Below are 14,553 nucleotides of genomic sequence, written 5' to 3'. Positions count from 1 at the left end.
CAGACTTGACAGGACGGATGCTGAAAGGATGTTGCTCCATTGTTGGAGAGACAAGAACTAGGGAACACTGCTTAGAAATAAGGGGTCTCCCATTTAAGACAGAAACGAGAAGCTTTTTCTCTCAGATGGTCGTGAATCAACAGAATTCTCTTCCTCAGACAGCCTTAGAGGCAGACCTTTTAAATTCTTGACCAAAAAGAGAATCAGAGAGTATAAGGGTTGATAGTGGCCTCCATTCTGTTTACCCATCAGATCAGCCATGATCTTGTTCAAAGTCAAAGAGAGTTCCATGGGCTGGCTGGTTGACTCCTGCTTCTAATTTGTACGTAACCATTGGAGGCAAAACCGAGCGCTCTTGTGGCGCTATGGTACTGTCCCCAATTCTGAGCCAGAGGGCCTAGGTTCAAGTCCCATCTGCTCCAGAAGCGTGCAATAACATCTTTGAATGGGTTGTTTTGAAAATATCTGCAGAGAAGCTGGTCATTTAGCTCATTGTAGTTGATGGGATTTTAACAGCAAATGGCTACCATCTTTGACTTCAGTTAAACCGACCATGCTTCAAAAGTGCTTGAGTTTGAACTTCCAGTGAATGAGAAAGGCACTGAGTTAATGTAAGCCCTATGTAAGCCCCAGGTCTTGCCAATTAAATAGTCAAGAGATTCTGAGCTAGTTAGTAACAGAGCACTCTTTAGTTGCTGCCCTAGCAGAGTCCAAGTGCCTTGGATGGTTGTACTACTGCCCAGGAGCTGGATGACCCTGGGTTCAAAACTGATTCCATGACTAGTTGGCCACAGAGGAGCATTCACATAGCTCAAAGTAGATTTTTAATTAGTCTGAAAAATTCTTCCAATGCTCCATTGCATTCTCCGAAGGGAGTAAGGAGTGTAAAGATACATTATGACAAAGTTGTTTTTCAAATCAAGACAATCTTTAGGAAGCAGATGACGCCAGAGAAAATAAAGTTTGCTTTCTGGATAAAAATGCAAGCTTGGTTTATTCTAACAGTCTCTTTGCAAATGAATTGAAAGCAACACCAATTTATCGAACCTATGATAACCTTCCAAGTTTGTGCTTCCAGTTCCCCTTAGGCTTGGGAGCAATAATGACTGTTTATCTTAGAGTTGGCTCCCAGTGATAATGACTCAGTTTTCAACTTAAACATCTTTTCACTGCAGTCTACAAATGTTTAACCAGTTCCACATTAAAGGCAGTGTGGCAGATTTTAAATATAGACATGGATCCCAGACATTATTTGAGAACAACCACCTCCTACAAGGCACAAGTCAGGAGGGTGATAAAATACTTGGCTGCATGACAACACCACTCAGGAAGCTCGTCACCATTTACGGCAAAGCAACTTATTTGTTCAGTACCCCATCCACCACTTTAAACATTTACTCGGTGCACCACTGACACAGTGCAAACCATCTGGAAAATGCACTGCAGCAGCTTGCCCAGGTTCTTTCAACAGCACCTTCCAAGCCTGTGACCTCTACCACCGCTGGCAAGTTCCTCTCCAAATCACACAGTATCCTGACTTGGAAATATATTTCCGTTCTTTCATTGTCACTGGCATATCTACAAAAGGTGGACTCTGGTGGTTCAAGGTCACCACCAACTTCTCCAGGGCACTTAGGGTAAAATTACTGTCCTAGTTAGCAACCTTCACATCCCGAGACTGAATAAATGAAGTGCGAGGGAGAAAACGGGACACAATGCTGGGGTGTATGATTTCCAGATGGTGGACGTTTTCTATCCATACCTTACTGGCTCAAGGAACACTTTCACCCCTCTAAAGGAATATTTAGAGAGATGGGCTCTCCGAAGCATCAAACAAAGCCAGAAAAGGCAAAGCAGACGTTTGCTGGCAAGCAACCAGGCCAACTCTGGGCAGAGAGGAGGGAGAGTGGAGGCAGTGCCATGGAGGGTCACCTGGGGGGGGGGGGGGGCGGGGGGGTGTTAGCTGAATTTATCACGTCATGATGTTCAACAGGGAAATCACATACAGGAGGCTGATCATGGAGCAGCAGGGATGTTTATGGGAGAGGCTGGGTGAGAAAACTCCTCTCTCCTCCTGGGCCCACAGGAGAGCTGGAAAATTCCTTAGCTGCTGGAACAGACCGGCCTTGCCTCTGTGCAGTTGCTGATTCCCACAGTCCTAGAAAACCAGCCAACAGGTGATAACCCAAAAAAAAATCTATAAACATTGAAGCATGCAGCCTGATTAAAATATGTGATTGAGACACCTAACCTTGAAAACAAAAATGTGACCCACAGCCTAACAATCGGTTGTTGCAGTTCCCTCAGACAATTCAGCAAAGCGCTGCAGTTTAGAATCCAAAAGGAAATTCTTCACTGAAAGCATTTCTATCTAAGACACAAACCTCACTCCAAGATTCCCAGTCTTGATTATTTTATCAGGCTTTCTGAGGAAAAGACAAATTACAAGCAGAATCTTAAATTCCTTCAAATCTGACACTGTCAGGCGTGTCAGATACAGAAAATCTCTCACTGTGGGTTTCGGTATACAGGAAGTTATATCTTTCAGTACAGGCCTACAATTTAATGAGGAGTCTTGAAAGCAAATAACTACCTTTGGCTAAACTGTGTTACCTCAGGTTTGGTGACTGTCCAACATTCAATGGAGCAGACAGAGATCAACTGAACAATGTACTCAAAACTGCAACATCTAACAACAGAATTCTAGGTATAAACTTTCTAAGCTGACTTAATCCATTCTTGATAAAAGAGAAAAAAAATAAACATTTGCATGGTCTATGAGGAAAGGCCAGGGCAGTGGTGTAAATGAGAAAGCTGGCTTTTTCAATGAAACAGCCAAAGGCTTCCTTCAGAGCAGTAGGAGCATCCTCTAGGGCTACAAGTGATTTTCACTACAACCAGCTCCTATTTTCAATGAAAAGAAACGTGATTTCCCTTTCTAGCTGCCATAGAAAGATGGACAGGAACTGACTGAGTTTTTAAATCATTTTGAACAGTTTCCTTTGAGAATGAACACTGAATTTCATCGAAAGAACTACATTACGATAGTATCAGAGTATACGATTGCACCTACCCTCCAGATATATAAAACCAAATCATGATTATGACAACTGTCAAGGTCCACCTTCAATTCAGATTCATCTGAAGCATTCTGAGCTTCGACAGACATTAAGTATCAGCAGAGAGAGGTTCCTTTACTATGTCCATCAAAAAAAAAATCAGTAAATCCACAAAATTTCCAATTTCATTTCTCTATTTTGGGTGCGGAGGAATCTAGGTGTCCTTGCATATGAATAACCGTAGGTTAGCATTCAGGCACAGCAACTCTGCTTACATGCTGAACACTGGTGGGAGAAATACACTATGTGTTTCTTCAGAGGTGGGTATGGCTGGAAAGACTAGGATTCGTTGCCCATCTCTGTTCTCCCTGTAACTTAGTGGCTTGCTAGTCCATTTCAGAGACAATCATATTGCTGTGAATCTGGAGTCACATTGTAGTCCAGTCCAGGCAAGCTCAGTAGATTTTGTTTTAGATACCAATAGTTTGATGACACCATCGCTTAGCTAAGCTTTCAATTACAGACTTTTAATAATTAGTTGAATTCAAATTGCACCAACTGCCAGTGATGGGATTTGAACCTCTCGCCCCAAGAGTAAGCTATATCTCTGATTTACCACACCATTACTACCATCTCCCTGAAACCCAGGATCTTCTGGCTCAACTGATTCAGCCATGACTAACACAAAATTCCCCCAAAAAACTTAGCTTGACAGCAAGCTAACAGAGACAATTGAACATTGTTGAGTCTTTGATAGATGCTGAGAAGCTCTTTCCTGGTGCTAGAGAGTTCAGAACCACAGGTCTTAATCTCAAACTAAAGGACACAGCCAACGAGGGCACGAGCAGTGAATCCTTGGAAGTCACTAGTCCTGGCTGCTCAATGAGTAGGACTGAAATGAGTAGATGTTTGAGCACTGAGGGATATGGGATCAGGGCAGGAAATTAGCGTTCATGTACATATTTTAGCAAACGAAGCACAAGGAGCTATGTGACATACTCCACCCCCTATTTCTCAGGTTCTTATCAAGCTTCGTGGTGCACTTTCCAGCAAGGACTGAATGTATTGCACACTGCTCCGCGAGAGGTTTCGGGCTGTATGCTCAATTTCAGACACTCGGGTATCGAAACTTTGATTACAAGATGCCAATGAGCTGCTTGTAATGTTGACCATGGTCGAACATTAGGCAGAAGTGGGTACTTCAGATGCTGGAGATTAGAGTCAAGATTGGAAAAGCACAGCAGGTCAGGCAGTATTCGAGGAGCAGGAAAATCGACGTTTCGGGCAAAAGTCCTTTATCGGGAATCACGTTGAATATTGGCCATCTGGAACCAGTTGAAGCAGGTATTCTTCCCTTGCATCTGTACATCAATCTGAACACCTATTTCAGGTCCTCATTATCATTAATGCAACAGCTGCCAGCTCCTTTTCAAAACTGGACCATTTACTTTATATTGCCTCTCTTCTTCTTCCTCCTCACAATAAACCTTAAGGGTAGATATTGTGAATTTGGAGAGGAAGCACAGACTGAGTGACCACTTTATGGAACACGAATGTTCTATCAGCAAAAATGACCCCGTGCTTCCTTTCCCCTGCCACTTCAACAACCACCATGTTCCGCGGCCAACATCTCTGTCTCAGGCTTGCTGCAGTGCTCCAGTGCGGCTCAGTGCAAGCTGGAAAATAAGCATCTCATTTTCTGTTTAGGGACCCTACAACTTTCAGCACTCATTGTAAAGCTTAATTATTTTAGAGCCTGAACCCCCAATTCTAGGTCTAATAGCCACGCTACACCCAGATACGATCATGATAAGGGCTGTTTTCGGTATAGCCAATCCATTTTCAACTACTCAAAGTCCCCATTATCACCTATTTAGCTTCTCTTCTTCCTTGGCTTACCATCAAAAATCCCTTTGTCTACCTATCCTCTCTCTCTCTCTTGCTCTGAGCTCTCTCTGCACTTATCCACTCATTCCTTCCTCCCCCCACACCCCCACCCTCATCATCAGCATAATATCTCCTTTTCCTAGCTGCTATCAGGTCTGAGGAAGGGTCACTGGACTCGAAATGTTAACACTGTCTTCTCACCACAGATTTCTTGCTGCCAGACCTGCTGAGTTTCTATTTTTGTTTGCGTCAGCTCTCCAACACTAGCATTTCTTTGTTTTCAGATGCTGGTCAACCTGTTCAAATAAGTTATGACACATGCTGTACATCTCTATGATTCTATTGCTGGAGTGGGTGGGTCCAGAACCCAGAAGTCCTGGCTCAGGGTTAGCACCACAAGAGCCCCTGAACCTTCAGGGTTCTGTCCCAGGTCCATTCATTTTCAACTCCTTCATCAGTGACCTTCCTTCCATTATAAGGGGAGAAGTGGTGTTCAGCACCATTCACAACTCCTCAGATACAGGAGCAATCAGTGTCCAAACAAGTGCTGGATCATATCCATGTTTAAGCTGACAAGTGGGAAGTAATATTCCGACTACACATGTACCAGGCAATGACCAACTCCAAGAACAGAGATGCTAATCATTGCCCCTAGATATTCAATGGCATTTCCATAACTCAATTCCTCAATATCTTGCTGTTACCGCTCAACAAAAGCTGAACTAGACCACTAAGCCTACAACAGCAGGTCACAGGCAGGGAATTCTGCAGTGGGTAAACCACCTCCTGACTTCTCAAAGACTGTCCACCATCTACAAGGCACAAGTGGTTAGGACACTCCTTCACTATTTAGATGAGTGTGGATCCCACAACACTCAAGAAGTTCAGCACCATCCAGAATGAAGCAGCCCATTTGTTCGGAACCTCACCTAAGTCCTTCTCAAGAACAATAAATGCTGACCAACCGGTGACACCCATATCCCATGAACAAGCATTAAAACAACCACTTGTAGAAGCAGCCTACACTGTCAGACAATATGTAGCAGAATGTCTGTAAATATTTAAAACCAACAAAAGTGAATATAATTGCAAATGACCATTAAGAGATTTGGAGATTTCTGGTAATCTATCTAATTCCATTAAGACAAACATTTCCCATATGTTACTTTGAATATACCTCGAAAGCTGAAGTTGAGAAGCATAAAGGACACCTGGAGCCACTGATTTAATTCAACCCAGTTCTAAAATTACGTTAAATGACAGCTCTCCTGACCAGACCAAGCTGTAAGTGAGCAGTCTAAATAAAGGGTTGTATCAAACCAACCACAAAACAAACTATGCATTAGTCGAGCTCCAGTCTAAATGTTATCACTTCTCTGTTCACATTCCCAGCACTTAAAAGGAAAGCATAGAGTCATAGAATCATACAGCATGGAGACAGGCCCATCTGCACAAACTGGTCCATGCTGACCAAAATGTCCATCCACACTTACTCCATTTCCCTGCATTTGATCCAAATCCTTCTCAACCTTTCCTATCCATGTACTTGTCAAATGCCTTTTAAATGTTGTTAATGTACCTGCCTCAACCACTTCTGCTGGTTCCATATACATACCACCCTCTGCGTAAAAAAATTGCCCCTCAGGTTCCCCTCTATTCTTTCCCCTCTAACCTTCAACTGATGCCCTCTAATCGTCAATTCCCCAACCCTGGGAAAAAGTCTGAGTGCATTCACCCTATCCATGCCTCTCGTGATCTTATACACTTCTATAAGATTCCCCCTCAGTCTTCAATGCTCGAAAGGAAAATGCCCTAGCTTGACAAACCTCTCCCTATAACTCACATCCTTGAATCCTTAAGAACATGTTTATTAATTTCTTCTGCACTCTTTCCAGCTTAATGACATCATTCCTATAGGAAAGTGACCAAAACTGAACACAACACTCACCAACATCCTGTACAACTGCAACATAATTTCCCATATATAAACACACATACACCCCCTGCACTCACACCAACACACACACACACCCTCATACATACACCATCACACACTTAACCAAGCTTACACACACATACATATACACATACACACTCTATCACGTGCACTCACATGCACACTCAATCTGTCGCTCCTACATGCACACACATATAAGTTTATGGGGTAAGTTTGTTTTTTGCAGATTTACATTTTATTTTGCTCAAAAACTGTGTGAATCCATGTCAAACTCTGTAAAGCTATACAGAGGGTTTGTCAGTCTGACATAGCATTAGGACACAGACAGACTTCACACCAACTGTTTAAAAAGCTGAGCTATCTTGAGAACGTAATTTATAAGTAGCTCTGGGATTTACATATCGAAGAACAGAAACCAGCATATCCTATTATAAAAGATGAAAGTTTTAATCTAAGATTGCTTACTGTACTACATCTCCAAGACACTGAACACCTTTGGCTCTACATTCTGTGAGCATGATCTTAACCTCCACAACCACTGATGAAGGAGTAGCATCCATGTGCATGCCCAGCAGTAGCTTAAATATCCCTAACAACTCTGCTTCCACCACCACCGCTGGCAATTGCATTCCATACATTCACAACGCTCTGCGTCAAGAACCCACCTCTGACATCTCCACTATGCCTTCCTCCTAATATCTTAAAACTATGACCCCTCTTGCCAGTCATGAACATGGAGAAAAGTCTCTTGCTATTGACTCTTTTCAGATCTCTCATTACCTTGTATACCTCGATCAGGTCACCTCTCTTCCTCCTTCACTTCAGAGAGAAAGGTCCGAGCTTAGTCAACCTCTCTTCATAAGACAAGCCCTCCAGTCCAGGCAGCATCCTGGTAAACCTTCTTTGCACCCTCTCCAAAGCCTCTGTATCTTTCCTATAGTAGGGTGACCAGAATTGGACACAATATTCCAAATAAACCCGTTGGACTATAACTTGGCATTGTGTGATTTTTTAACTAGTCATTCCTTGTACATTCTCATCAAAATCATCGATATAGGTTACAAACAGCAACAGTACCAATCCCTGAGGCACACCATTAGTCACAGGCCTCCTGTCCGACAAACATCCTTTCACTATTACCCTCTGCTTCCTACCATCAAGCCAATCATGCATCTAATTTGCTCTGGGATCCCCTAGATTCCATGCGATCTAACCTTCCAGAGCAGCCTACCACATGGAACCTTATCAAAGGCCTTACTAAAATCCATATAGACTACGTCTACCAGCCTGCTCTCATCAATCTTCCTGGCCGCTTCATCAAAGAACTCGAACAAATATGAGGCATGACCTCGCGCACACAAAGCCATGCTGACTATTCCTAACCAAACCTTGCCTTTCCAAATGCATGCATATCTTATCGTTCAGAATCTTCTCTAAGTAATTTATCCACCACAGATGTGAGGCTTGCTGGTCTTTAGTTCCCAAGATTTTCTTTGCAGCCCTTCTTGTATAAAGGATACAACACTTGCTACCCTCCAGTCTTTCAGGGCCTTACCCATGGCTAATGATGATGCAAAAATATCAGCCAGGGCCCTCACAATTTCTTCTCTAGCCTCTTGCAGTGTTCTTGGATATATCAGATCAGGATTAGGAGATTTATCCATCTTCATGCACTCTAATTATGTACAACACCTCCTCTACTGTGATATGGACTGTCCCCATGATATCACCACTAACTTCCCCAAGTTCCCAAATTTATATGTCTTTCTCCATGGTAAACACAGAGGAGAAATATTCACTGAGAATCTCACCCATCTCCTGTCATTCCACACATACATGTCCACCTTGGTCCTTGAGGGGTCCTGTACTCTCTCTCTAGTCATTCTTTTACCTTAAATATAATTAAAGAACCTCTTTGGATTCACCTCAATCTTCTCAGCCAAGGCTATCTCATGCTCCTTTTCACCCTCCTGATTTCCTTTTTCAGTATATCCCTTATATTTCTCTAGGGATTCCCTTTATCCTAGCTGCCTGTACTTGAGCAATGCCTCTTTCTTTTTTCCGGTCAAAGCCTCAGTATCTCTTGTTATCCAGGGTTCCCTATTCCTGCCGACTTTGCCCTTCACCCTCACAGGAACATATAGATCCTGAACTCTAGCTATGTCAATTTTCAAATGGAAAGTAGGGGAATTCTTCCTTCCCGGGATCCTTGTCAATATGTACCTACAAACAGCATCAGGTGATTGGGAAACATGTCAACTCCAACACCAAGCACCAAACTGTTGAATTACCACCCTAACTAAGTGATTAATGTGGACCAATTGGCAACCCTTCTCTCTCTCTCTCTCTCTCTGTCTCTCGGGATTGGTACACATGAGCATACCCTCCTTTCCACCATTTCTAATAATGTGGGTTCAGTGAATTAAAGTTCATTACTGCCTTTCAAGACTATTTAAATTGAACACACAACTTAGGGACAGAGTATACTTTTCAGCCCCTTAAGCCTGCACCACCACTCACTAAGATCACGGTTAATCTGACTGCAGTCTCAGCTCAAACTTTCCTGACATCCCTTCATAATCTTAGAATCCCTACAGTGTGGAAACAGGCTATTTGGCCCAACAAGTCCACACCCCCTGAACAGTATCCCACCCAAGCCCATTACTCTACATTTACCCCTGACCAATGCACCTAACCTACACATCCCTGAACACTATGGGCAATTTAGCATGGCCGAATCACCTAACCGGCACATCTTTGGCTTGTGGGAGGAAATCGGAGTACCTGGAGGAAAGCCACGCAGACACGGGGAGAACGTGCAAAGTCCACACAGACTAGAACTGGACACAGTACTCCAGAAGAGGCCTCACCAATGTCCTGTACAACCTCAACATGACTTCCCAACTCCGGTCGTCAAAGGACTGAGCAATGAAGGCAAGCGTGCTAAATGCCTTTTTAACCACCCTGTCTACATATGAAGTAACCTTCAAAGAATTGTGGAACTGAATCCCTCAGTCCTGCTGTTCTTCAACACTGCCCAAGGCCCTACCATTAATTGTATAAATTCTGTCCCTGTTTGTTGTATCAAACTTTACTAATTCACAAATTGAACTCCATCTGACATTTTCAGCACATTGACTCATTTGGTCAAGATCCCTTCATAATCTTCACGATTGACTATGCCAGTAATTTTGGTGTCCGCTAACTTACTAGTCATGTCTTCTATATTCTCATCCATAGGTGGCACAGTGGTTAGCGCTGCTGCCTCACAGCGCCAGAGACCCGGGTCCAATTCCCAACTCAGGCGACTGACTGTGTGGAGTTTGCACATTCTCCCCGTGTCTGCGTGGGCTTCCTCCGGGTGCTCCGGTTTCCTCCCACAGTCCAAAGATGTGCGGGTCAGGTGAATTGGCCATGCTAAATTGCCCGTAGTGTTAGGTAAAGAGGTAAATGTAGGTGTATGGGTGGGTTGCGCTTCGGCGGGTCGGTGTGGACTTGTTGGGCCGAAGGGCCTGTTTCCACACTGTAAGTAATCTAATCTAATCATTTAAATAAATGTCAAATGAAAGAGGACCCAGAACTAGGCCCTCTGTTGGTGACAGGCTTCTAGTCCAAAAAGCAACCCTCCATCACTGCTCTCTGTCTCCTGTCTCCTATAAATCCAACTGGCAAGTTCACCCTGAATCTCATGTGACTTAACTTTACTAATTAGTCTGCCATGCAGAATCTTGTCAAAGGCTTTACTAAACAACATCTACTCCTCTGCCTTCATCAACCTGTTTGGTAACTTCCTGTAAAACTCAATCCTTGACTTCTTTGCCCATCAAAGATCCATCTAGCTCAACCTTGAGTAAACTTAAAGACCCCAGATGCTACAATCCTCTGGGGAAGAAGATTCCACACTTTAATGACCATCTGAGAGAAAAGATGTTTCATTTCTATCTTAAAAAGCAGACCTCTTACTCATCAATCATGTTCCCTAGTTTTAGTCCTCCCCACTTGAGGAGCCATCTTCCGGGAATTGATCCTGTCCAGACTCTTCAAGAGCATATAGGTCAGCTCTGCTGAAAGGACAGTCATGTGGACAAGACACTGAGCATTGGTGGAGGGAATGCTGGGAAATCATAATTTAGGATGAAGTTCTTAGTCTGAACTTTTTGAATTCAAAGTTGTGCATTAAATGCTGTAAACTATTTAAGCAGAAATGAGATATCTTTCTGCAGCTTGCAATGGACTTCCTTGGAACGATGCTACATGCCCAGGGCAGAAATGTTAACTTGAGAGCAAGGTGGCATCTATTAAAATGGCACAGAACCCCTAAAACATGAGGGGCATATTTCCAGACTGAGTGGAGAGGATCTTCAAATTGTTCACCCAACCTGTGTTTCAGATACAAACTCTGCCCTTCATTTTGATTACACTCCTTCCTTGAAGGAGAAAGTGAGGACTGCAGATGCTGGAGATCGGAGCTGAAAATGTGTTGCTGGAAAAGCGCAGCAGGTCAGGCAGCATCCAAGGAGCAGGAGAATCGACATTTTGTGCATGAGCCCTTCTTCAGGAATGAGGAGAGTGTGCCAAGCAGGCTAAGATAAAAGGTAGGGACTTGGGGGAGGGGTGTTGGGAATGTGATAGGTGGAAGGAGGTTAAGGTGAGGGTGATAGGCCAGAGTGGGGATGGGGGCGGAGAGGTCAGGAAGAAGATTGTAGGTTAGGAAGGTGGTGCTGAGTTCAAGGGTTGGGACTGAGACAAGGTGGGGGGAGGGGAAATAAGGAAACTGGAGAAATCTGAGTTCATCCCTTGTGGTTGGAGGGTTCCTAGGCGGAAGATGAGGCGCTCTTCCTCCAGCCGTCGTGTTGCTATGGTCTGGCGATGGAGGAGTCCAAGGACCTGCATGTCCTTGGTGGAGTGGGAGGGGGAGTTCCTTCCTTGCCAAGCCCACTGTCTCATTTGCATTATTTACATTCAGCACAGATGATCAGTATTCTGTTATTAATATCCACTCTGGAACTATTACTTTTCCTCTTCTCTGTAACCATTACCACTGCCTTTGCCATTTGCACTGTGATCTCTAATTTCCCTTGCCCTATAACCTTTTCCTAACATTCCCTGCTGTTCCATTCACTCCTCTCCATCTTTATCAACAGCATAAGACCATCACTTCTCCACCTCTCTTCAGTTCTGATATCATGTTGGACTCAAAACGTTAACTCTGTTTCTCTCTCCATTGATGCTACCAGACCTGCTGAGTTCCTCCAGCACTCTATTTTATTCCAGATTTCCACCTCTGTGGGGTTTTGCTTTTCTTTTAACGTGGAAGCTGACAGTGTGTTTTCAGATATCTGCAAAGGAGCTGAGTGTGGATGAAAAATAGGAGAGAGCCTGGATAAATCTTGGAAAGGATGCTAGAGGTGACAGCACAGGAGCAGGAAGAGAAGCCATTGTAAATGATTCTCTGGCCAGCTCTTAATGGATCAGGCTGGATGATAGGCCGAGGTATTGGAGGAGGAGAGTGCAACCAGGTCAAAAGATGCAGCAAGGCCAAGTAAGGTTAGCCATGGATAGCTTACCATGGTCACAGCTACATGGGTTGTAATTGTGACTGAACAGCACCAAGAGATGACAGTACAGACTGTCCTGAGAACAAATGACAGTACAGATTGTATTGAGAGTCAACAATACATTCAACAAGATAAGCACTTGCAATGAAGAGAGAAAGTAGATATTTATAGAGTGCTGAGGGATGAAGCTAGTAGCTGTTACAGTAGCTGGTGATGAGCTGCACAAATCGATACAGGAGTGAATTGGAGAAAGTGTAGTGACTATTGGAAGCTGTACAGTTATGTGTGTAAGTGTGTGTGTGTGTATATATGTGTGTTTATATATGTGTATGTACTGTGTGATTGTGTATGAGAATGTGAACATGAGTGTCTTTTTTGTGAAACTGCATGTGTCTGTGTGTCAATGTGCATCTGCTTGTACCTGTGTCTGAGTGTCTGCATATATATGCGTCTGTACTTGTGCATCAGTGAGTGCCTGTGTATGTCTGTATGTACGTTGTCTGCAAGTGTGTGTCTTTCTGTGTTTCTGTATCCATATGTATGTGTATCTGAGTGAATGTCTGAGTGTCACTATGTGTATGTGAGAGACTGTGAATATATGTGTGTGTGTGCCTGGAGTCTGACTGTGTGTGTGTTTCTCTGTCCCTTTGTGCATTGCTCTCTCTCTCTCTCTCTCTCACACACACACACATACAAAATCACTGTTTGCGTCTGACTGTGCAGGATACTCACACGACCCAGAGAGCTGTGATGGTGGAGACGGACAGGCTAACGGGCAGGATGACCCACGCTGTCATTCCAGGAGGCAGGCGGTGTCTGGCACGGTCCGAGGCATCAGGACGAGCTTATCCTGTCACTGCAAACACGACCAGGAGCAAGAATCAGAAAGTGGCAGCGGAGTCAAGGTCACTGCAGGAACAGTAACAGCCCACCGACCCATTTCCCCCTCCTCCCCCTCTCAAAAAGTCACATTTTTACTTCTGCCCCTCCTGAAATATTCTGAAACTCCAGATTCTGAGTCTGTTGTTTACACAGAGATGGGGGTGGGGGGTCGCTCCATTTAACTCTGCTCCGTGCCCCGAGAGGGGACCGGGCAACGCCGAGTCCTACCAGCCCTCCAGCCCCCGCCCTCCGTCGCTCACTTACTGATGTCGCTGCTCGCACGGCTCCGGGGACCCGCGGCTGCTCCGAGCCCGCGGGAGGTCTCCTCAGCTCCGGGAGCAGCTGCAACTCCGGCAACTCGCTGCCCGCTGCCCCCGCTCCAACTGCAATCCGCTCAGATCAGCGCGGCGCTAGAGGGCTCCCCTGAGACTGAGATACACTCCACCGGGGACAGGGGTGTTGGGGAGAAACTAACTGAGATACACTCCCTGGGAGAGAGACTGACAGATAGGTAGGTGGAGGGGAGACAGAGATATTCCAATTGGGATAAAACAGACAGAAAGGAACTGAGAAATACACTCACAGGAAGAGAGAAAAAAAACTAATAGAGATATACTCACAGGGAGGGAGAGACTCACAGACGGGGGGAGACTGATATATAAACTAACTGAGAGATACCCTCATAGAGGGAAACACAGTCAGGCAGGTTATGGGGGTGGAGACAGATTATATAAACTAACAGATCTACTCACAGGGAAGGAGAACAGACTGGCTAACGGGTGGAGGGGGAGGATATATATATAAACTAACTGAGAGATACATTCAGGGACAGTCAGACAGAAGGATGTGTGGTGGAAGAGAGACATGAATTAGGGAAATATAGGCAATGAGAGGGAGACTGAGAGATATGCCCAGGGGAGAGAGAGATAGGTGAGGGGTTGGAGACAGGTGGGGTGGGGGTAGAGAGTGACAGATTAACTGGGAAAATAGACAGGGAGAGAGATACAGGTGGGGCAGGGGGAGACAGAGAGATAAACTAACTGGGAAAACATGGTGAGAGAGAAACTAAGAGATACATTCATAAGGAGAGATAGATAGGGGAAAAGCCCAGATGGAAAGAGAGATTAACTGAAAAAATAAAGACAACACCAAGAGATGGAGGAGCAGGAAGAGAAAGGTAAAACTAATAGGGAGAGGGGCCTGGAAGAGA

The 14,553-nt window shown here is 44.5% G+C and overlaps 1 protein-coding gene across 4 annotated transcripts in view; it reads right to left on the bottom strand.

The window, feature by feature from the left end:
• The window catches only part of LOC132834926 (transmembrane protein 150A-like), a 108,132-nt gene extending 94,091 nt beyond the window's left edge, over window positions 1–14,041 (bottom strand). For 2 of the 4 annotated variants that reach the window (XM_060854076.1, XM_060854078.1), the window contains exons 1-2: window positions 13,608–13,956; window positions 13,194–13,317 (exon numbers count right to left, since the gene is read on the bottom strand). In XM_060854076.1, coding sequence (XP_060710059.1) covers window positions 13,194–13,258 — 65 coding nt within the window. In that variant the 5' untranslated portion in view covers window positions 13,259–13,317; window positions 13,608–13,956. The other 2 variants (XM_060854077.1, XM_060854079.1) reach the window with 2 other exon arrangements.
• Between the last annotated feature and the right edge of the window lie 512 nt (window positions 14,042–14,553).

This window comes from Hemiscyllium ocellatum, chromosome 43 (assembly GCF_020745735.1).
Source record: "Hemiscyllium ocellatum isolate sHemOce1 chromosome 43, sHemOce1.pat.X.cur, whole genome shotgun sequence".
Taxonomy (NCBI): Eukaryota; Metazoa; Chordata; class Chondrichthyes; order Orectolobiformes; family Hemiscylliidae; genus Hemiscyllium; species Hemiscyllium ocellatum.
The sequence above is the reverse complement of the archived record's forward strand: the minus strand, read 5'-3'. Positions and strand labels throughout refer to the sequence as shown.